At 43.9% G+C, this 23,225-nt stretch overlaps 2 protein-coding genes and 1 long non-coding RNA gene across 3 annotated transcripts; 1 reads left to right on the top strand and 2 right to left on the bottom strand.

Moving 5' to 3' along the window:
* Positions 1–2,077: 2,077 nt before the first annotated feature.
* On the bottom strand, positions 2,078–6,199 carry LOC4324096 (receptor-like protein EIX1). Its single transcript, XM_015775705.3, has one exon. It carries the CDS (start codon positions 5,338–5,340, stop codon positions 3,175–3,177), a length of 2,166 nt encoding a protein of 721 aa, XP_015631191.1. The 5' UTR covers positions 5,341–6,199; the 3' UTR covers positions 2,078–3,174.
* Positions 6,200–9,715: 3,516 nt separating this feature from the next.
* On the top strand, positions 9,716–11,470 carry LOC136354104 (uncharacterized). The gene is made up of 2 exons (XR_010737855.1): positions 9,716–9,923; positions 10,050–11,470. It is a non-coding gene; the product is annotated as an uncharacterized lncRNA (long non-coding RNA).
* Positions 11,471–19,460: 7,990 nt separating this feature from the next.
* LOC4324094 (transcription factor MYBS3-like) lies at positions 19,461–21,295 on the bottom strand. Its single transcript, XM_015793319.3, has 3 exons — positions 20,878–21,295; positions 20,227–20,423; positions 19,461–20,128 (listed from the first exon to the last, which is right to left on the bottom strand). The coding sequence occupies exons 1-3, from the start codon at positions 21,269–21,271 to the stop codon at positions 19,814–19,816; spliced, it is 906 nt and encodes a 301-aa protein (XP_015648805.1). The 5' UTR covers positions 21,272–21,295; the 3' UTR covers positions 19,461–19,813.
* Positions 21,296–23,225: the final 1,930 nt, after the last annotated feature.

The raw sequence follows: 23,225 nt of genomic DNA, 5'->3' as shown, positions 1-23,225 counted from the left end.
AGCGGCGTGGATAGGGGCAGCGTCCACCATCTGGCGGGTGGTGGGGAAAAGGGCAACCGATCACAACGATGGATTGATGTATTTGTGGCAAGAGGAGGCGACGGTTGCCATCCAACAGGCGATAGGGAGAAAGGTGGCCGACCGCGGGTGGCGAAGAGAAGGGCGGCCGACCACGGCCACGGATGGATGGATCATGGATGTGTAGTTGGAGGAGGTGGGCACCAGTCGCGCAGTGGATGGATGGATTTGTGGCGAGAAAAGGTGGATATGTGGGTGGCGGAAGCACGTTTGGTGCGGTGAGGGTCATGGAGGGAGGAGGGGGAGGACAACGAACAGGAAGATGGGCAAGAGGTCCACACAAAGAGGGGCTTCTTCGCTGACTTCGGCGATTTCTTCCGCCGCATCCACGCTTGCTTCGCGAACGCCACATCCACTGCACTTCATACCTTTTCGTCTGCTCTTTCTTCAGCCCTTGGGTTGGAAACTCTCGCCATCGCCGTTGTCATCGTCCGTCCCTCGACTGGAACACCGGTCGGAGCTTGGTTGCCTTGTCGATGTCCCCTCTCTTAGCCAGTTGGCTCACATCTATGGTGGGGATGGTGGCGAGCTCCCGCTACGCCGCCTGCACGACGCTAGCCACAGTGCACGGGTGGCGGCGGAGGAGGTGGGATGGGGATTTGATGATGGCCCTAGTGGCTCACCATCACCGCGGAACAAGCTACTTCTGCAGGCATGGTGGCGTGCCCCACCGCAAGTATATACCGATGACTTAATTAATTGTTTTATAATATACCATCGGACTGGGTTTTTTTAAAAAAAAAAACCCAAAATACTTTTAGAGACATACAAAGTTAACAATCGATTTATCTCGTTAAAAAAATGAATTTTTAATGTGGCATTCTTACACAAAATACATCATCGAAGTTTGCAAAACCTTCATAGAATTTTGGTAGTGATGTATTTGCAAAACAGACGGCTACACAATACGCGAAAAATATAGCTTTTGACTACCACGGTCGAATTCGTTTGATCTACTATCTGCACGCAACGCATCCATTGCCCAGTTTGGTAGTAATCCTGGATTCTTTTGTTCCTCTCGCAGCCAAGTGGGCCCAAAGCTAAGCCTGAGCACATGAGGAAGGCCCATGTGCGTGACTCATCATCCTTCGGGCGCGCCGTCGTCGCCGCCGCGGCGGCGGTGAGGAAGAAGTCCCCGTCGCCCCCGCCGGCGACGAGCTAGTCCTTGTGGAGGCAGCGCCGAAAGCGTGAAGGCCGGGAGCGGATTGAAGCCGCTGCTGTCGGCGAAGAGCCGGAGGATGGGGGCGCCAGCCGGGTGGAGGGCGGGGAAGCGGCGGCGGAACTCCGGGCTGGAGGAGACCACCACGCGGACGCGGCGCCACGGAGGGGAGGGGAGGGGAGGGGAGGCGGAGAAAGATCTCCTCGATGTGCTCGTCACCGAGGGCATCGATGGTGGTGTTGCTCGGTTCCTTTCCTTCTCCGGCGGCGGCTCGCTGCGACTGTCCATGGCGGTGGTGGGGAATGGGGATTGCCGGATTAGGGAACTAGGGTTTGATCCAACTCCTCGACAATGGCTTTATTAGTCGATCACCAACAAACAGGCCAAACAAGGCAAATCCTCCAATATTCATGCTTGCATCGGCCATCAGGTACAGTCTCTGCTAGGCTGCTAGCCTTTAAGCTTTCTTGTAGTCTTGACTGAAAACCGAATTTGATTCCGGAAAATAGAACCAATCATATAGACTATATAGCAGTAGTGTTCATTTGATTCCAGAAAATAGAACCAAAATTTTGACCACTAAAAACGAGGAGAAAATTCAGATGCTAACAGAGGAGTAGATATTTCTGAATTCAAATTCAGATGGCTATTTCTTATTCCTGCCTTCCTGCTTGCTTCATTTCTGCTAACTGCTAAGCAATTTCATTCATCTTTTGGCCACTGCTGTGAACGTAAGTCAACTAACATAGTTAATATATATAGGGGCTCATAACATGAGCTCAGAATGAACTAACAGATTGAATATATATTGATCAAAGGAAGTGATTGAAACAAAACTCATACACGTAAAATTTTGTGCACGATATGCTGCGAGATTATTATTTTCTAATACGAGTGCTTGAAAACAAGACAAGAAGGCAACATAGAGAGCCACACATGGGCTAATATTACAAAGATGTAATGTAGGATTATTTTTCAACTTCCGATTGATTAGATGATCCTTGAGAAGATATCGAGAAGTTCCACATTTTTTAGTCTAGAAAATATAGTAGCTCTCGGTACCTTCTCAAGTACGAGAAAATTTTCTCAGGTAGAAAGCCCTTATATGTAGGAATCCACTCAGCTTCTTCCATCCTTAAATCGTGTAGCCTTTTGGAGGTATATCGCTGAAGTGACAGTAAGAAACACATTCAATCTGTCATACTGCCTATCAAAGTGGTGAAAGTAAGAAAACCTCCAACTCTTCTTGAACAAAAGTGACGCAAGAACCATCCAAACTCCAATCACAAACCCCACACTGAGACCAGCACAGAACGAACCATCGTGATGACTTTTAACGGTTTGACCTTGAGATGTCCCATTTTCAGGACAATTCTTTGCAAGGGGATAACCACAAAGACCTGGGTTGCCGATGTACATCAAAGATGGATCATCTGCATTGAGTGTGTCCAGTTGATGTCCCCGAGGAATCCTTCCCGATAAATTGTTGTAAGACAAGTTCAGATAGCTCAAGAATGTCAAATTTGATAGGCTTGAAGGGATTTCTCCAGAAAATTGATTATATGATAGGTCAAGGGAGGTTAATTGGTGCAGCTCACCAATCTGATCCGGAATGTTTCCTGCTAACTGGTTCCAGGACAGATTCAAATTTACCAATTCGACAAGAGAACCAATCTCCTTTGGAATATGGCCAGACAATTTGTTGCTAGAAAAATCAAGGCCCACCAAGTACACAAGTCCCTTGCTGTATTCAAGTTGTTGACCTTGCAGAACACATGATATGCTATAATGGAACAGGCCGAATACATCGAAAGCTCCGAATCCGTTTTCCAGTGCCTCTCCAAATAGGAACCATGTTTCTAAATTTTCTGGTTCGTTGATCATTCCTTTCAAGCACGGAAGGGATTGTGGGATAGTACCAGAAAAACTATTATTAGCTATATCCAAATACCGCAGATGATCAAGTTTGGTAAAACCACCTGGGATATGACCAGAGAACTTATTAGACCTGATAGCAGAATTACTATGGATGGCAACTTTTCACCTATCCACTCCGGCAACTTTCCAGAATATTTGTTCCATGCTAGATCAAGAATGGTGATGCTTTGGCACGATTGCAATAGCATAGGGAACTCTCCAGAAAGCTGATTTTTGCTTAGTAAAAGGATATGAATGTTCAGACTTGTGGAATGTATAAAACTACCACCAGTCGATGGTTTCAGTTCTGTCGGCAAACAGTGAGGAAGTTCTCCTACCAGAAAATTGTCTGCTAAATCCAAGGCACCCAAATTGTGCATCTTGCAAAGGGACTGTGGAATGCTGCCATTGATATGGTTGGAAAAGAGAATGAGTTTACCAAGATTTGCGCCACCAAAATGAAATGGCAGCGGACCAGACAATAAGTTTCTGGAAATGTCCAAATAATAGAGATTTTCCTGTAACGATGGCAGGCGACCAGTCAGCTGGTTCGAAGCTAGAATGAGCTTTTCAGTTGACATACCTTGAAAACTGTCTGGTAACTTCCCTCTGATCTGATTATGAGATATATTTACGTTTGCAACGTCAGAAACTAAATTCCAGAACCAATTAGGAAGCTCATCTTTTATGCCTGAACTTGAAACATCAATTGAGTAACAATTATTCAACGATTTGATCCACACAGGAAATTCTGGACCCAGTTGGCAAGATGCAAAATAAACATCGAACAATCCAAAGGGAGGGCTCCAACTTTCGTCCAGCACTACCTTTAAAGGATTATAAGACATAATGATTCTCTCCAAACTCTCAAGGCCTGAAAGATGCTGGTTTGAGATCACACCACTGATATTATTGTTATGTAGAATTAGAGTTGTCAAATTAGCCATTTCTCTGATTAGCAAGGGCAAATGACCACTGAATTTGTTCCAAGATAGGTAAAGGCTTGTTAAGCTAGTTTGGCTCCCCAGCCAATCCAGGTTTCCAGTAATGTCATTATAAGACAAATCAAGCTCCTCCAATTTATTCCAAGTACAGCTTGGAAGCTTATCCATCAGATCTTTGATTTCCACGCCGATCAAATTCTCATTGAGGTATAGGACCCTCAGATTGCAAGTGTTGTTTAATGTTGATGGCAGCGTCCCTTCGAAGCTATTACTTCCATGGTAGCTATCACCTCCAAGGTTAAGGCCTTCCAACAAAGTTAAGTTGCCTAATCCATCAGGAAATGAACCAGACAACTGGCATGAGGCCAGGTTAAGCATCTTAACCGTCTTCATGCTCCACACCCAGTTGGGAATTACCGTGCCAAACAAAGTGTTCTCAGAGAGGTCAAGTGTTTCAAGGCTTGTCAGATTGGTGAGTCCTGTTGATGATGAACTCATGATCCAACACCCTGTAAGGCGTAGAACCTCAAGACGGGAAAGCATATTCACTGGACGGACCCAATCAACCACTGAGCTTAGATTCACATAACTCATATCAAGATACTTCAATGAAGGAAGGCGTGCCAACCATGAGATGTCAGCTGTGTGCATAGGAGGATGGTCATAAATTTCAGATGTTATGTCAAGAAACTGCAAATTAGACAGATTACCAAGCTGATGAGGTACTCTGCCGTAAAAACCCATACGTGCTAGGTTGAGATGGGTCAAACTTTGAAAGGAGCCCAAGAACTCTGGCATACTTTCTCCAAGGACGTTCCCACTAAGATCTAGGCGTTTCAGTTGTCGTAGACTTACCAAAGACGAACTTATGTACCCATACAGCGGAAAATCAACATGGGCGCACTTGTAATAATGCGGATCATCATAATATAAGTAAGTGTTGCTGAGGTTGAGGATGATAACATGCCCCGTCCTGTTGCTACACCTCACACCGCTCCACTGGCAGCAATTCTCACCTAGCCATGAGCTGAGGCGTTTCTTGGGGTCTCTTGTGATGCCAGCCTTGAACGAGAGCAGGGCATCCCTCTCGGCTGCAATGCAGCCATTGGTGGATGCCGGAGCTTTGGGAGATGCAGCTGCGGTGGTGATGGCGTCTCGGAAGAGGACTAGCAAAAGGTAAGTGAATGCAGCTACAATCGAGGACGATCGTGGATGAACTGGAGTTCTAGCCATTCTAGCCATTGTGTGTTAGTGATAGTCCACGCTACGCAATGCAATGCAACCCTCGTTGAGAACTAGTGCAGTATATGTTTGGAAGAGATTCCTCGAACATGTCAGTATTACAGACTGCAATATGTGTCAATATCAACTTTAGCTACTCTGAATCTCCCTCTGTTGCACGTCAAAGAAAATTTTTAAGGCTGTCACTGTTTTATTTTGATAATGGAAGAGTAAACTCCAGGGTATGCAACTGCTTGCCTGTCAACGAAGTTCCCTTCTACTCCTGGCTGTGTGATTGTCGACATACCATACCGGCAAAGCAACGGTGCGGGTTCGATACCATCATCGTTCCCGGGGCTTGGTCGATTTGGAAGGAAAGGAATGGTTGAGAGTATTCGAGCACCGCCAACGCAGCGGGACTGAGGGCGCCAAGGCAATGTCAGAAGAAGCCACACTTTGGAGATTGGCGAGGACTGCAATACCTCAACTAGGTCTAGGTCACACAATAGTTTTGGGAGATCAGTGATTTAGTGTGTCTTTTTCCGTTTCTCCTTTTCTCCTCCCCTCCTCTCTCCTCCCTGTTCTTCTCTGTCTGTCTTGTATTACTTTACTCCTCTTAATGCAATGATATGCAAGTCTTTTGTGTATTTCAAAAAAAAAAACTCTAGGGTATGCATTAATTTGTGAGTATTCTTACGATCTAAGCTATTTCACTCATTGAGATTTTTCTACAATGACTTCTTCTGGCCGTAGAAATCAAGCTAAGCCGCTCTTTTTTTTTCTAATGTAATGAATGTCTCTATTTGTACTACCACCTCAATTACTTGTAATAGAATAATGTTTTGTACTGATAATAGAAGTCTCATTAATAAATCTAGACCTGCTCCTTCTTGTTTGGTTTGCCCCGTGGGAGCATATAACCTGTTTCTGTGCCGTGTCGATCTACTTATCGCAACAACTGAAGTTGATGACCGATCCGAACTTGGTCATGTTACTACTTTTTTTATATAAACTTGATCAAACTTAAAGCAGTTGACTTTAACTAAAGTTAAAACATCTTATAACTTGAAGCGGAGGTAGTAGCTTTCACCGCACGGCTTCCACAGCAAGCCTCAGGAATGTCATGTGTCCCCTTCCGGCCTTCCCAATCGAACGCGCTGTAGACTCAGCGCGAACACACAGCCAAACACTTGTCGAATCCTACTCAGCAATTATTGAATTATACTCAGCCGAAAAAGGCTGGCACACTATTCACCGTCCTGCAAGAACAGAACTGAGCAGAAAAACTCGGGGACTCTTGCGCTGCTCAACTGCCGCAGCATTTTCTGTTCTTTTTCTTTCTCCCCTTTTATTCATGGCATGAACATGCATGTAAACGTGCAGCTATTACTGGACTCCTAAAATGCAAGAGACAATCACACGCACGCTTTGTACGACGTGCAGATTCAGGATGCCACCCCCCTCAGGCCCTCACCACCATCAGATAAAAATCAGGCTGTGTTCTTCCCCCTCCTTTCCTAACTCATCCCTCTTCTTTCCTAACTCATCCCTCTTGTTTTTCACGTGCATGTTTTTCAAAATACTAAATGGTGCGTTTTTTTTTGCAAAATATTAATCCATTTTCATGTTTTTTTTGCTAATACTTAATTCCTCCCCAAATGAGTCAAGCACATAGATCACATTTATTTATTTTCTTGATTATGTTGGAAATAGAATATATCTCAACCGTAGGAATAAAACGATGTATATGGATTCAAGAAGATCTTCTTCCTCCTCCAATCAACATAGAAGAACTTTTTTTTTGTTGAGAAGCGTGGTATTGTAGTCTTGTAGATGGTGAACATGCGCAGGATTTTGCGATGGTGCAGAAACTGGGCCAGCTCACTATAAGCAAAGCCATGTTCATACATCGCACCAAGCTCCTTGATGCTGTTGTACAGCTTGCAAATAGAGCCGATGGTAGAGGACTTGTTTATACAGAAAAAGGTAAGATTAGAGAATGAAGAAACAAAACTAAGGACATGTTGAGGTGTATTGATTTAATCTCAACCGTCGGTGACAAATAGTGGCTGAGATTAGCCCAAATCTACCAGGTGGAGTTGAAGCCAACTCTAGGGGATCCGGACCCATCTCTCACAACACTAGCCATCGTCAGACTTCATACTATTCCACCGAAACAGGTAACAATCATCCCGTTATTTGCATTTTTCAATAATTTTGTTGCAAGAGATTTGTAGTTAAAGAATAATATAGATCAATTTTATCTTCATCTTCCTGAGACAAGTGATGTCGAGTCATGCCCTTAACGGGGCATTTCAACCTTGACATGCAAGAACCCCATAATCTTCCACCAAAGCACGGGACCATCGCATGGTGAAGACAATCTTCATAGGTCCTATGAAAAAGCACCTTCGCATCCATTGCTTACAGGCACAGTCACTACTAGTAAAACTATTTTTCCCAACGCTGACATTTATTTTTCCAGGCAGCAAAAAAAAAAAATCTCTTACAGCTGTTTGCAAAAATACCTAAAAAACCCTAGTTCTAGCCCCGCTTGCGAAAATTATGCGGACCCAATTAAATACTACCTCCGTTTCATGTTATAAGACTTTCTAGCATTGCCCATATTCATATAGATGTTAATGAATCTAGGCACACATATATATGTCTAGATTCATTAACATATATATGAATGTGGGTAATACTAGAAAGTCTTATAATATGAAACGGAGGAAGTATCTTACAGGCGGAGTCTAATTAAAGAGGTCCGCCTGTGGACCTCTTAAGGTTTCGCTTGGAAAAATATGATTTTCGCAAGCGGGACCTTAAGTGGTCCGCCTGCAAATTATGCGGACCCTATTAAATTTGGTGAAGTCCTGGCCGGGTCCTCGTCCATCTTCTTTCCTCTCCCTCCACCTACTCTCTTTCCCCACTGATGGCTCTTTGGTCAGCTGCCGGGCACGACGACAACGGGGACAGCGCCTGGATCCGCCTGCTGACCACTGGAGGGGGGGAGGGGGCGGCGGCGGTGCAACTCCTCCCCTCCCTCTCTCCCAGATTTGGCGGAAGAGTGACGGCGGCAACGTAGCCTAAGGAGGGGGGGAGGGCAGCGGCAGCGGCGGGTGCGGAGGGATGACGGCAGAGGCCAGATTCGTTGTACTAGGATATACCACATCCCACCAAAATACTTTATATTTAAGGACAGAGGGAGTACATTTTAGTAGTTTATGTACTCTCCCCTATCCCAAATCCACCACTTAAATGAGAATTTTCACTATTTGCCACCGAATTGGTAGCACTCACAACATTTACCACCTAATTCACAGCACTTTCAGAATCTACTACTAGAAACGTGAATTCCTTCTTTCCACACCACTTTCAGCCCATTTTCCTATTTTCTTAGGTTCTTTGACATTTTCTTTTCTCCATATAGCCAAGCGGATGGTTTTGCCCTTGGCCCCACTTGTGAGGTCGCAGCGAACACAGTGACGGGGTGGCTCGATTTGGATCGATTGATCCATCCACCCTATTTCCCCCTCCACCTTGAGAATTTTCAGAATATGCCCCCGAATACGCGTTGATTTCAGGATTTGCCACTCAATTCGTACTACTTTCAGAATATGCCATTGAGATGTGAATTTTTTTTCATCCCATGCCACTTCTGTCTCTGTCCGTGCCGGCGCCATTGATTCCGTTCGCCACTCGTTCGTCCGGCGCCACTGCCGACGAGTCCCGGCGAGCCCATCCTCCATTCTCTCTAGGAGGCGCAGCGAATCGCCTTCTCTCTCCCTAGGAGCGCGGTAGACCGGTGGTGGAGCCGTGGAGAGCGCAGGGCGTCGATGGCTGAGCTTGGTACGAGCTGGAGGCCGCAGTGGTGGAGGTTGGACCAGCGACGGCTCGAGGCGCGGTGGCGGCAACCAGATGTGGCGGCGGCTGAGCTCGGGGACGATACAAGCACGAAGAGGAGCTCGCCGGCGTGGGGGGGGGAGCTTGTCGGTTGGGGAAACATGAGCTCGCCGGTGTGGGAGAGGAGGACCTCGCCGACGTGGGAAGGAGGACCTCGCCGGAGTGGGAGAGGAGGACCTCGCCGACGCAGGAAGGAGGAGGTCGCCTATGTGGGGAACATGACCTCGCCGGCGTGGGAGAGGAGGACCTTGCCGGTGGCGGCCGGATGCGCGCAGGCAAATGTCGCGAGAGGAAGGAACTGACGACACGCAGCTTTCGTGAGACGGAGTGGCACGGAATGAAAAAAATTCACATCTCAATGGCATATTCTGAAAGTAGTGTGAATTGAGTGGCAAATCCTGAAACAGCGTGTATTACTATTCGGTGGCATATTCTGAAAATTCTCAAATTTCGACTGGGAAAATCCTCCGAACGCAAACACAGAGGATCCACACGCTTCCAGCGCAGGGGAGCAAGCGAATCAGCCTGCGGCAGTGACCGCGAGGACTACCGTGAACCGCCCCTCCACCGCCGGGGACCCCGGGAGCCAGGACGCCGCCGTCGACTCATCAAGCCGGCGGTGGTTGCCGGCGGCCTGCATGGCCATCTCGCCGGCGCATGCACGTGATGCGATGCGCCACCTCCTCTTCTACTACCAGGTAACCGTTCCACTCTCCCCCCTTTCGGCTTGTGAGTGAAGTCCCTTTTGTTTGCTCAGCTACTCCGCTAGTGTATATGCTTATGCATTAATCTAAGAAGCTGTATTCATATGTTGTTCTGGGCAGCATAAATTCTTCTGGCATTCTTCTCAACAAACACAGGAAACTAGGAAAGGGAAAGATGGATTTTCACCCGCACAATGTGGTACCTGATTTGGTAAATTCTGGGGAAATTAATTCTCACATTGTCACAAATTTAAGGGGTAACCTGAAAGAACATGAAGATGAGACTGGACACGCCAATAGTATTAGTTTGGTAGAAGATTCTGTTGCCAAACTACACGTGCAAAAGGGGTAAATCTGAAGAACAAACAACGAGATGAAAACGAAGAGAGTTCTAAATTCATGTGCCTTCAGAGACAGATGCCTGGCCTTGTCCCTTCTTGTTTTGAATCCTCTGTGATTTGTGAAACCACTCTGCAGATGTTTTCCACACAGATGTTTGTATGCTGTCCTGCAGTTTGTCAGACAGTTGAAAGTAGCGAAATCTGCAGGTCTTCAGAAATAATAAGCCAATAAAGACTAACCAAAGTCCCATCACAAATCCTACAGCCAGCCCAAGGTGAAAGTATGTTTTCTCTGTTGAATGCCCTTCAAGAAGGCCTGTAGTTACCTCCGGTCCAGAACAATTCCTTGAAAGAGGAGGTCCACAGAGATAGTAATTGCCGATGTATATGAAATCTGGATCACCAAGTGTCTGTAGCTGATTCCCTGATGGTATTCTTCCGGACAAATTGTTGAATGACAGGTTCAAGTAGCTCAGTGAAGCCATGTCTGAGAGACTTGAAGGGATTTCGCCTGATATCATGTTGAATGATAGGTCAAGAGACTCCACATATCTCAGGAGACCAATCTTCTCTGGAATATTTCCTGTTAAATGGTTATGGGAGAAGTTCAAGTTCTTCAGTCCAACAAGAGATGTTATTTCCTCTGGGATATCTCCTCCTAAATTGTTGCAGGAAAAATCAAGACCAACCATATATACGAGTGTACTGGTGTAATAAAGTTCCTGACCTTTTACCACAACCAGTAGGCTATTATGATATTTTACGTAGTACCCATCATTGAAGTCGTTTGGATTTCTTGGCCTATAGTAATTCCACACCAAGGGATTAGTATATTTTGTACTATTACCTTGAATCATTGCTTTTAAACCTCCTAAAGTAGGAGGTATACTTCCTGATATCCTGTTATATGCAAGGTCCAAATATCGGAGATTTTCAAGTTTTGTTAGCTGAACTGGAATAGAGCCAGAGAACAAATTGTACCGCAATTGAAGATATGACAAACGCGGTAATTTCTCTGCTATCCATATTGGCAACTCTCCAACAAACTTATTGTGGGGGAGGTGAAGAAGAGTCAACTCTTGGCAATGTTGCAAAAATTCAGGAAATTTGCCTGACAGGTCATTGTTGTACAAAATCAAAGCAGACAGTTGCATTTGTGTAGAATCAGGGGACATGTTAAGTTCTTGCTTAGCCTCTGAACCGTTGGAGCATCGAGGAAGTTTTCCAACTAGAAAGTTATCTGACAGGTCTAATACCTCTAAATACTTCAATTCACAAATATAAGATGGAATGGTGCCGTTGATTTTATTTATGGACAGTACTAGTTGTGTAAGCATTGGAGCTCCAAAGATTAGCGGTAGTGGTCCTGACAAAGAGTTGTTGGAGATGTCCAATGTTAAAATTAAGTTTAAAAATTTAAAATTTAGCTTTTTCTTTAACTGATTAGACCATCCCATGGGGTCTAGTTTCCTGTGGTCAATAGAGATTGAAGTGTGAATACGTGCGCCTAGTCATGCTGTTCGTTTTCAAGCTTTTGGCGTGTTAACATCCTTCGCGTGCACTTCTTTCAACAACCATGATTTTTGTTGGAAACCGCGGACCGTTCTCCTATGTCCGCATCCGAGATCTATATCTACGAACCTGTTTATTTAAATTGATGCTATTTTTAACCATACTATTTTTGGTAAAGTTGTCAAAAAAAATTATCTATGTTTAGTTTATTGTCAAATTTAGTAAATACATAAGAAATCTTACTAAAATTTTGACAATATTGCCATCTTACCAAAATTTTGGCATTGTCAAAATTTGGTAACATTTATTTTGGCTAAAATCTGAGCAGGCCCTATATCTATATCTATACCTAATTGTAAAATAGGTAAGAGCAGATACAATAGCAGGCTATTAGCCAACTATAAATATATTTTAAAGAGATAAAGGAAGAGAGAGAAAAGCAGCGGACTACAGATTTGTAGTCAGCTGCAGCACAGACTCCAAGACGTAATGTGTGTATGACAGGTGGGACCAGATATTAATAGTATACAGTAAGCAACTATTGTATGAATTAGATATTATATCGGCTATAGATGATTTGGAGCTAGTACTTGGCTGTACTATTAAACTTGCTCTAACTTGCTCTAAGGATTCCGGCACTATTTTCGTCCATCATCGTCATCCGCGTGTATACGCGATTTTTTTTTATGCAAAACGGAGACTGAACTTAGGGTTTGCTTGCTGTAGGGCTCAATTCCGAGATCAATACGACACGATTTTGCTCTAATTCTTGAGAAAACGGAAAGAGGACGAGATAAGGATTGAAACCCCTCAATCAATTTTGGATTATCTCCAAAGGTACGAACAGATTTTACGGAAGAGGTGGCTTCCGGTGGTGTCGGGTAGTTGCAGGACTTGGACGGAGGTAGAGGACGACACTGTGCACTGGAACCTACACAACAGTGAGAGGAACAGGGGGACGCCAATTAGACTTGTGGTTGCTAGATGGGCCGGATGCGCGCTTGGAGGCCGAGGCGGAAGGGAGGAAAACGGGCCAGCTCAGCTGTGGGATGAGGAAATAAATGGGCTGAAAATGGCCCAGAAAGATAGGAGGGTTTTTATTTAGATTTTAATTTAAATAAATGCTGAAATGATGTATGTATTGTTAAAATTAGTAATGGAGCTCTGAAAATTCTGAAAAAAATTCAGATAATGTAATTAATCATGGAGAATTTAATAAAAAATAATTCCATTGTTTGGGAAATTTTATTACCCACATTTACCTTGAATTTCATGATCCTTTATTTTATTCAACATCATATACATGTCTAATTGTGATTTCATATGTAGTGGGGATGAAATAAATAAATAATTATATATATATATATATAGTTTCTTTATACGAAGGATGGTGAAATTTGTATTTTAATTAATTGCATAATGTTAATCTTTCTTGACTTTTTCTTAATTTTTTGTGTTTTCTTTCCGTTGCAACGCACGGGCATTTTTTTATAGTCTACTACCAAAATACGTAAAGCTTATAGATATTATTTTGGTCCATCTTTTTTTCCTTTTTTCCGGTTTTTTTCCTTTAGGATATTTTACGTCGCAGTTTTTTTACGCTGATGTTTCTCCTGATCACGCGCGAGCGCGCCTCCCCGGGCGTGGCTAATGGGCGATCGATCGATCGATCCCCATCCCCTCTATACACTCCTCTCCCCCCTTCCTCCTCCCCTTCTTCTCTTCTTACTACACCATAAATTTTAAAAAAAATAAAAAAACAAAGTTGAAAAAATTTATGTATAGAAATGCTATATATATAAAATATTTGAATTCAAATTCAAATTTGAAACGGGTATGTAAACTTTTGACTTATAATCTTTGGGTCTATAAACTAATATTTGAATTCAAATTCAAATTTGAATCGGATATATAAACTTTTGATTTATAAACTTTGGGTATCTAAACTTTAGATGTGTAAACTTGAGGTGTACAAACTTTAGGTGCATAAATTTACTAAAATAGGAAATTAATGCGGTGCCAAAAAAAAGAAACCACATGGAGGAGAGGGGGGGCGACCCGATCGCTAGTGGTAATCGATCGCCCATTAGGAGTTTCGCGCCTTCCCTCCCGATCTCTTCTTTTTTCTCTCTTTTTATTTTAATAAATAAATAAATCAATAATCTGAATTCCTAATCACAAAAGAATAATAAAAGATCTAATCACAAAAGACAAAAATACATCCCACCACATCCGCGCTCGCTTCGCTTCTCCTCCCCTTCCGGTCTCTTTTCTTTTCTATAAAAATAAAATAAATCCATATCCATACCTATATATATCTATATCACTATCTCTACTATTATAAAAATTGAAGATGTTTTTATCAGTACTTTGGTACGTCATCCGTGTATGAGTCGGTTTTTAAATTCGTTCGCTTTTGGAAATACAGATCTGTATTTGAGTTGGGTTTTAAGTTTGTTCGCTTTTGCAAATACAAGAGGATTCATATAAGAAATCTCTTTAAAAAAAATATTTGCATGCTAACTCGAGAAGATAGGACTCCTAATTGTAGTTCATGATTTTCTAGGAAAATATATATATCCCGAATTCTCATAGTGAAACTATTATGAAAATTGTAGATGTTTTTGCTGGTACTTTGATACGTCATCCATGTATGAGTCGGTTTTTAAGTTCGTTCGCTTTTTGAAATACATATATGTATTTGAGTATGGTTTTAAGTTCGTTCGCTTTTGGAAATACATAAGGAGTCATATAAGAAATCTCTTAAAAAAAACTTGCATGCTAATATGAGATGATCAGATTCCTAATTGTAGCTCATGATTTTTTAGAAAAAAAATATATATCCAAGCGAATTCTCACAGTGAATTTCACCTTAACTAAATTGTATAACAATAATAAAATTAAAATAGCCTTCACCGGGCATTTTTTTTTCTAGTTATTTGAAACATTCAAAATTACATTTTCAAAATAGATCTAATCATTTATAATGCATATTGGGGCATGTAAATTATCTCAAATTTAAATATTGACAATTTTGAAGTTATAGCTCGCATCAAGATCTACAACTTTCATACAAGGTATTATCTAATAAAAACTACTTTTATATAAGGTATGTTTCTATCTTAGGTTGTTTTAATAAAAAATCAAAAATTTAAAATTTTCCCTCATACCGTTTATCTGTGAAAGATGGTAGTTACGATTCGTAACATATGAATGTTCTCATCTTTGTTAGGTCATCTCATTACACCCATCAAGGATAATATGTTATCTATGACAGGACATGGTTGTGACCCGTTATAGATCATCTGTGACATGTTACAACTATAAACCGACATAGATGACCTTATATCAGTGACGGATTATCCCCGGTAGTCATATGTTAAATGGGATATTTTTCGGTCGGTTAGAGACCAATTATCCTACACGAGTTATATTAACCTGATATGGATGACTCGTCAAGAATGCTCGGATCTGTACTAGTGCACGGCCGTGCTAACTTGTTTCACTTGCACCAGTCTTGGACTATTGGCCGCACCACGACTCCAACCGCTTCATTGGGTTGCTCTTGATGCCGGCTTTTAAGGAGAGCAGTTCGGACCTCCTTGCTGCTAGGTTGCCGGCCGAACCTAGTACCGCAGCCACATCGGTCTGTCTTTCCGTGCATTTTTTTTCTCATCCAATTAATTGAAAAATTAGATTTCTCATTCATCCCTCATCATTTTTCTCACGATTTTCCTTTTCATTTCGGCTTTAATTCATTAGTTTTAATCTTCTTTTAATGAGAAAACGGAAAGAGAAGTTCGAGCAATCAAAATCCCTCAACCAAGATTAAAAAAATTCAACTAGAAATTTGGGGATTGTGGTTCCACTTGTACATAATATTTCAATTATTGCTCAGCTCTTAACTGAAAAATGAAACGTTTTTAATTTCAATTATTGCTAGGCTGTTAACTGAAAAAGAAAGCGTTTTTATCCGGTGCAACGCAGTAGCTATTTTCTAGCCGATTATAGAAATCTTTCACGTAACCACGTTTTGGGTTGGTGGCAGTGACGTAACAACACACGCATGTTTGAACAGTGGGCCAACGGATCTACGGTGCCATGGTGGGCTCGATATTAATTAGCCCACGTACTGTCTCCATTCTCTAGATGCAGCCCATAGCCCAGAGGAACATTTATACAACCGAGATAACAGGGAACTGTCTAGGCATCTTTCGTGTGATTTTTGAGAAAAATTCTCCCCTTATATTTACATCCAACCATAAATAAAAAGTACAGAGAAACCGTTCAGATAGCTTGTGATTGTATTGGTTACTAGAGTAGTATTTAGTAGAGATTAACACAAATGTTGCATTTATAACTAAAATTACAGTGCCTTATAACTAAAATTACATTTGTAAAAAAGTAGATATGGCATGTAAGTACACTGTAATTTTAGTACAAATGCACTGTATATTTTGGTAATTAAAATATTTATCGTTTTAGTACAAATGCACTGCTTGAGAAACCGTTCAGGTATCTAAAGTGTTAAATGTTGCATTTATAACTAAAATTACAGTGCTTTACAACTAAAATTACATTTGTAAAAACAGTAGATATGACATATAAGTGCACTGTAATTTTAGTACAAATACACTGTAAATTTTGGTAACTATAATATTTATCTTTTTAGTACAAATACACTCCTTGAAAAACCGTTCAGATATCTAAAGTGTTAAATATTGCATTTATAACTAAAATTACAGTGCTTTATAACTAAAATTGCATTTATAAAAACAGTAGATATGGCATATAAGTGCAATGTAATTTTAATACAAATGTGCTGTAAATTAAATCATGGTGTTCATATTTTGGCCCGTACTCATCAGTTTGTTTGTATTATTCATTGTGTGCCCGGTAAAGATACTGCTAGGTGGTGTCGTGGTGGTAGGGGGATAAATCACGACCGTTAAATTAAACCATGCCCAAGTGACCCGACGAAAGCAAATTCGGGTGATTTGACGCAAAAAATCTGTCGTGAGACGTATAGCAAAATCGAGATAACAGAGATGTGTGTAAAGAAAAAGATAGCGGAGACCGGAGATACTGTATCTTACACAGGCTAGTCCTATCCAATACAACTACACATACTACAAACGAGCACGAGAAACACGTATATACTCCATACTGACAATAGATAGATCAGCGGTGGTCCACAGAACGCAGAGCAGAGCATATTCCAATCAACCACAGCGAAATCCTCCATGGAAGAAAGAAGAATTAAACCCTATCCTATCCACATGCAAAGCCAGAGCGAGCGAGCGATCGACAGAGCGCTACCGTCCACACGAGCGCCCCCGCCATCTCATCTCCCCGCGAAGCATATTCACCCGCGCTCCCCCCCCCCCCTCCCCTCCCCGCCACAGCCCACACCACAGTCACGCGCGCGCGTACGCGTACGCGTACGTGTGTGGCCACCGAACCCCCGGATAGAATAGAATCCACCCGAGCCCCAGAAACGTCGCACGCACCGCTCTCACCAACGCGCGCAACGCGGCCCTCGCGCATCTCTCTCCCCGTTTAACAATAGCCGCGCAATCACCGCCTCGCTAGCGACCGCGCGCGCGGCGGGGAGACGAGAGGGGTAGGGGGACAGGGCAGGGCCCGCGGGACCCGGTCGCTCGCGCGTCGCCGTCGCCGGAAAGACGCTCGATCGGGCGCGCGCCTATAGGCGAAAGGCAGCGTCGTCTCGTCCTCTCCGCCCGCGTGATGCAGCGCGTACGTGGCGGTGGACCGCGACGGCCGGCGCACGCACGTCGGCGTCGTCGTCGTCGCGCGCGCGGGCGTGGCCTCGCGGAGTCGCGGTCCCCCTGCGCCACGGGGATCTCGCGCCCGGGGCTCTGCTCGCCCGTACGTTCGCGTAATAAACCGATCGATCGTGGTGGATAGGGTTTACGCCTGCCTACGTATATACACCAAGATTGGCAGATTGCCAATCGGATGATGAGACCAACCCGGGCCGCCCGGACACGTGTGCCGCGCTACCGCCGCCGCCTGCGACGCACATGCATGCGTACGGGTGTGCGGGCGAGGTTGTTTGTTTGTTGTCCTGCTCCTGCGCTGACGCAGCTGAGCCGTTGGATTTACATCTGTCTTTCTTTGTTTCTTTTTACCCTTCATCCGTGAGTCTGACGTGTCGTAGATTAAGTATCTTTGGCGTTTTCGTTAATCCGTCCTGCCTATACCTTTCTTCTTTATACGAGGAGAGGGGAGGGGGGTAGAGCTTGAGTGATTATTGGCTGGGGGCTGATCTGGATGGTGATTATCCACTGAAGAGATCCAGGAGCCCAGGATGAGGTGCTTTTTCACAGTTGACACCACCAACCAAGGAGTCCCTGGTGATTATCCACTGTGGACACAGAGTCAGCAAGGACGAGCTGCTTTAATTTTCACAGTTGCCACCAAACAAAGGAGTCCCGGGAGACACACTTATCACTCAAGCTGAGACGAAAATATGCCCAACAGCTGCTGCTGCCACATTGCCACTGGAATCTTGGGACAAACAAAGTGGCTGCACCAGATAAACACCATGTCTATCTATCCCTCCCCTAGCTACCTTTTCCCTTCCTGGCAACACCTTCGTTCTTTTTTCTGAAAGATAAGGACCAACTTGTTCTGAATTATGCACTAGTAGTACAGTACATTGCAACAATAGGTGTTCCTTTCGATACCTTAATTCGCATTTGCATCGGCGATACTAACGCATCATCGATGCAGCTGTGAGCCTGTGACACGACAAGGATAGCCATAGGGCGGAGCCCAACTGGGACGGCAACTTGGTACCCGCTAAGCTCTCTCGATCAGTCTATGGTTTTATCCTCATCTACGAATGAATCTGGCCTGCCTGGACACTGGACTGGCTGCCATGTACTCCGTATCACAGATGCTGGGGGCGCGCACGTACAGGCGTAGGACCCGCGCTGGCCCGAACGACGACGATGATGATGATACGATGCTGTGCATGCGCCACACACTGTTGCTACCTTAGCTAAGCCATCCATCGCCATATGAACTGAATCCGCCTTTGTCATCGCCTGCGGTTTCGTGCATTGTACGAGTGGTTTCTGTCATGGATGGCACTAGAAGATAGGATAAGAATCTGGATAGTTTCTGAAACTAATTAGCTAGCCTATTAGGGTTATTTCTTTAGTGCGTGACAGTAGGATTATAAGTTGGATTTGTACGGTATTTGGCTATTGTGCGGTAGAGTTAAGGCCTTTGGTCTGGTTAACTTCTCTGTTTGACCTGAGCCGAATGACCATGGATGATTGCTGGATTCAACCATCTCGTCCTCCTCGGAGCTAGCACAGCATGGCCGACCGCATCGATCGACAGCCACATCTTGCATAAACAAAACAATGGCGTCATGCATCACCGTGTCGTTCAGCAGTCAATTCAGCAGACGAATGCGAAGGTTGGCAACCGCTGTCGACGAACGGGGAGCAGAGGATACTCGGGATAGGACATAAAGACTAGTCTCCTAGATTGCAGTTGACAGGCAGAGAGATGGACGGAGAAGGAGAATTAATGGGGAAATCGCATTAAGTGCATCATTTTCATATTTAGTTCATTCTGGTTTCAGAAAAAAAAACCTTTCTTGCATTTGGACTGTCAGGTTGCCAATTCCACACATCAGCAATGGCAGAGTTGCAATCTTCCCAAAACTTAAGCAAAAGCCAATGAACACAAGGCGCACATGACATGAGCAGTAGAGAATCGGTGTCTCTGATTACACAACCTAATTAATTAAAAAGTAGTACGGACATTACTGTATCCACAGTTGGTACTACTCGTTGATCTCTCCACTTGCACCAGCTTTACAATTACTACAAACATTTGCCAAAATACTCCAGCCCTTTACTCCACTTGGCAGACAGATCAGACTGCAGATATATCAGCCACAGTTTTACAGCGTGTACTATATCCTGCAGACCTTGCACCGACGAAACTGGAGCATCTCCTAACGACGACGGTGTGCATGGCATGGCCGGGTCATGTGCCGATGGACGGCGTCGACGAGACGGACATGCCGAGCTCCAGGTCGAGCGGCGTGCAGTGGTGGTGGTGACCATGTCCATGGGAAGCCTGCTGCTGCTGCTCCATCAGAACCACCGGGAAAAACGGCCTCCCTGACGCGCCCACCGTGTCATCTTCCTCGGTGGAATTCAGATCAATTGCCGCCACTCTGTCCGAGGAGGTCTCGTGCGTGTTCATCAGCGACAGTGAGGTCGACGCCGCCGCCGCCGCCGCCGCGCCTTCGCCGCTCAGCTGCTCCGAGACGCGCGCACCGTTCTCGCAAATCGGCACCTGTTGCATGTAAATATATATTAGAATCGAACTGGCTGTTAGCCAAAAAATTCAAGAACTCGGATTAATTTAAGGAGGCCAAGGAATTGGGATTGTACCATGTCGAAGAGGCTGGAGCGGCGCTTCTTCTTGCCGATGCTGCTCTGCCTGAGGAAGAACTTCTGGGCGTGGCTGGCGACCTGGGTCGGGGTCCTCGTCGTGACGTAGCTCCGGGAGATGCCTCGCCAGTCGCCCTTGCCCAGCTTCTCGAGCCCGACGAGGAACAGCCGGTGCTCCTCCTCGCTCCACGGAACTCCTGTCATGTTCATATACAGATTATTTTGATTTGTTATATGACTATATATATGTACTACTAGTACTGAATTTTTCTGGGGGTTATGTTGTTCAGGATGATAAGTCGTCCTGAACATTCATTTGGTGAATATATAAAAGGAGACAGATATGCCTTGGTATCCTTTCATCGCAGAAGATAATGCTACTTTTATTTCAGAGGGATAATGTAACTTTTGTTCGGTCGGGATGATAAACTAAACAAAGAAAGATACTAGTAGAAGATTTGGTAGGTAATTTAAGATTACAAGCCTCTGAATTTCCATACCAAATTTTCTTTTCTCTCTATTTTTTCCCAGAGAAGATTTTAAATGCTTCTGTAATTGCAAAGTATGCCCTCTAAAAAGAAAACTGCAGAATGTTTCTGAACAATAAAAAAATTGCAGAGTATTGCAAGGCCATTTCAACATTAGTATTACCTTTCTTCCTCTCCTGGACAATTCTGCCATGGGGGCCATCAGACAGGTACCCATTGGACGCCCTCTCCAAGCCCCCCTCGTCGATCGACAGGAGCATCGACGACGAGGACGACGACGACGGCGACACGAGCGAGCCCGGAGCCGCCCCCGCCGCCGCCAGCTGCAGGCAGTCCATGCTGTAGCTCTTCTTCATCGGCAAACCTCCACCTCCACCTCCACCGCCGCCGCCGGCAGCGACATGGACCTGCACTCCGAACAGCCTCAGCCCACTGCCGCCACCTCCGTCGCCGCCGTCGCAGAGCATGGTGGTATCCCTGTGTCCAGCGCTGGCGCTGCTGCTGCAGGTTCTTGAGTTGTGGCCGTAGTTGCCACAGTAGGAGCACTTCCTCGCCATGGATGGCGTGGCTGGCTATAAATCGGGGTGGTGGTGGGTGCTAGCTGAATCTTTGTACTGTGCCTTCGCCTTTTGCTGCTGCAGAGGCGGTGAGAGAGATGGGTGGAGGCCAGTGCGTCCACACCCGCAGCACACGGACACTGTGTGGTGGGTGGCGTTGTACTACTACTACTGCTGCTCGTGTTTTCTCTCCTGCAGCTGCGGCGGCTAATGAGCTAGGTTAGGGGAAGCTTAGGCTTAAGCAGCCGCTATAAATGCGGGTTTGAGGTGTGTTGGTGATTGGATATGGATGTGGACATGCTGTTGGATGGAAGCAGGCCATAGGAAAAAAAAGGAAAATTGTAAATGTGGTGATAATTGGAGTCGCCTTCTAGATCTTGTAGCTTGGACTTCAGTGACAATTTGATGATTGGTTAGTTGTCCTAACGTTACGAAAACCGGGAATTTTCACGTGAATCCGTTTGTAAACACGAATTTCATGTCTGAACTGGAAGGGAAAAAAGGGCATCCCAAACTGAACTTGTTTGTAATTGGGTCAGACCGTAAACTCACTTATAAACCAATTAAATGAGCAGACAGACCAGCTCACTTGTACCCATTGACTGATGTGTCAAAAATGTATGAATTTATGGAAAAAAATTAAAAAATGAATTACTTTCTTTTACAAAATTTGAATATTTTTTGGAAAATGAAAAATAAAAATGAACATACTAATTCCCATCAAGATACTCTACCAAATCTTCAGTATTGCCAAATTCTTAGCATTTTTTTGACACTAGCTATCAATATTCTAATTGGAGTATTATACATATTTGAATTGATACCAAATATTGATGATATGGGGAGAAAAAGTTCAGATTAATACCAAATTAATTATTGGCATTACCAATGATTTGGTTTCAATCCAAACATACACTATTACTACTATTCAAACTATCAGTAAATTGGTGGGGACACGTTTTAGCATCAATATCCTAAAATTTACATGCGAAATAATTAAACCATGTCCCGTTGTACTGTGTCTTGCATGTAATTTTCGTAGAGAAAATCTTGATTGTTACTACGTCGTGGCCTCGTAGGCGTTCTCGGGTGAGAAATGGCCACGACGTCACACGTCCTACGACGAGTACGCAAGACTCTGTAGACAAGTCCAGTGACTTCGACTGTTCGCTTCCGCACGTGAGATCCGCATGCACGTACTCTGCTCTTCACTGTGTTTTACTCCTATATCAAACAAATCTGTCCATTCGAGACAATTGGACCACGAGGAAAAACAGTGCTTTGCTTACTTCCAAAGTTTATTAGCATATTATCGATATGACAACTGACAAGGTTTGAATTGAGCTTAATTAAGCTCCAAGTTTATCAAGCTCAATTAATTCTAAGCACTCTAGCAGAGTGGCCTTGAAGTTTCTTCACAAATAGGCCCCAAGTACCAAGTTACTACCTCTGTTCTAAAATAAGTGCAGTCGTCGAAATCCGTGTCCAACGTTTGACCGTCCGTCTTATTTGAAAAATTTATGAAAAATTTTAAAAAAATTAGTCACACATAAAGTACTATTCATGTTTTATCATCTAATAACAATAAAAATAATAATTATAAAAAAATTTCAAATAAGACGAACGGTCAAACGTTGAAGATGAATAGTGTAAAATTACACTTATTTTGGGACGGAAGTTAAATGGTGATATGCAAAATAACACATGAGTTTCACATGTATTGGAAGATAAAAAAATCAAGACGGTTCATATCAAACTCTGACCTAAATTCTCAACCAAACCTAAGCCTATTTATCAGTTTCCTTGAGAAACACAAGCATCTTGTCGGCTAGCCCTTCAGATATAGTATTTGAGAAAGCATCAATCAAATACTCTAGACTATAGCGGTCAATGGACATCCAAGTGAGGCTGTGATAGGGCATCTTTTGTGTATCAGTCTATTTTGAAGAACAAG

This window comes from Oryza sativa, chromosome 1, assembly GCF_034140825.1.
Source record: "Oryza sativa Japonica Group chromosome 1, ASM3414082v1".
Classification (NCBI taxonomy): domain Eukaryota; kingdom Viridiplantae; phylum Streptophyta; class Magnoliopsida; order Poales; family Poaceae; genus Oryza; species Oryza sativa.
The sequence above is the reverse complement of the archived record's forward strand: the minus strand, read 5'-3'. Positions and strand labels throughout refer to the sequence as shown.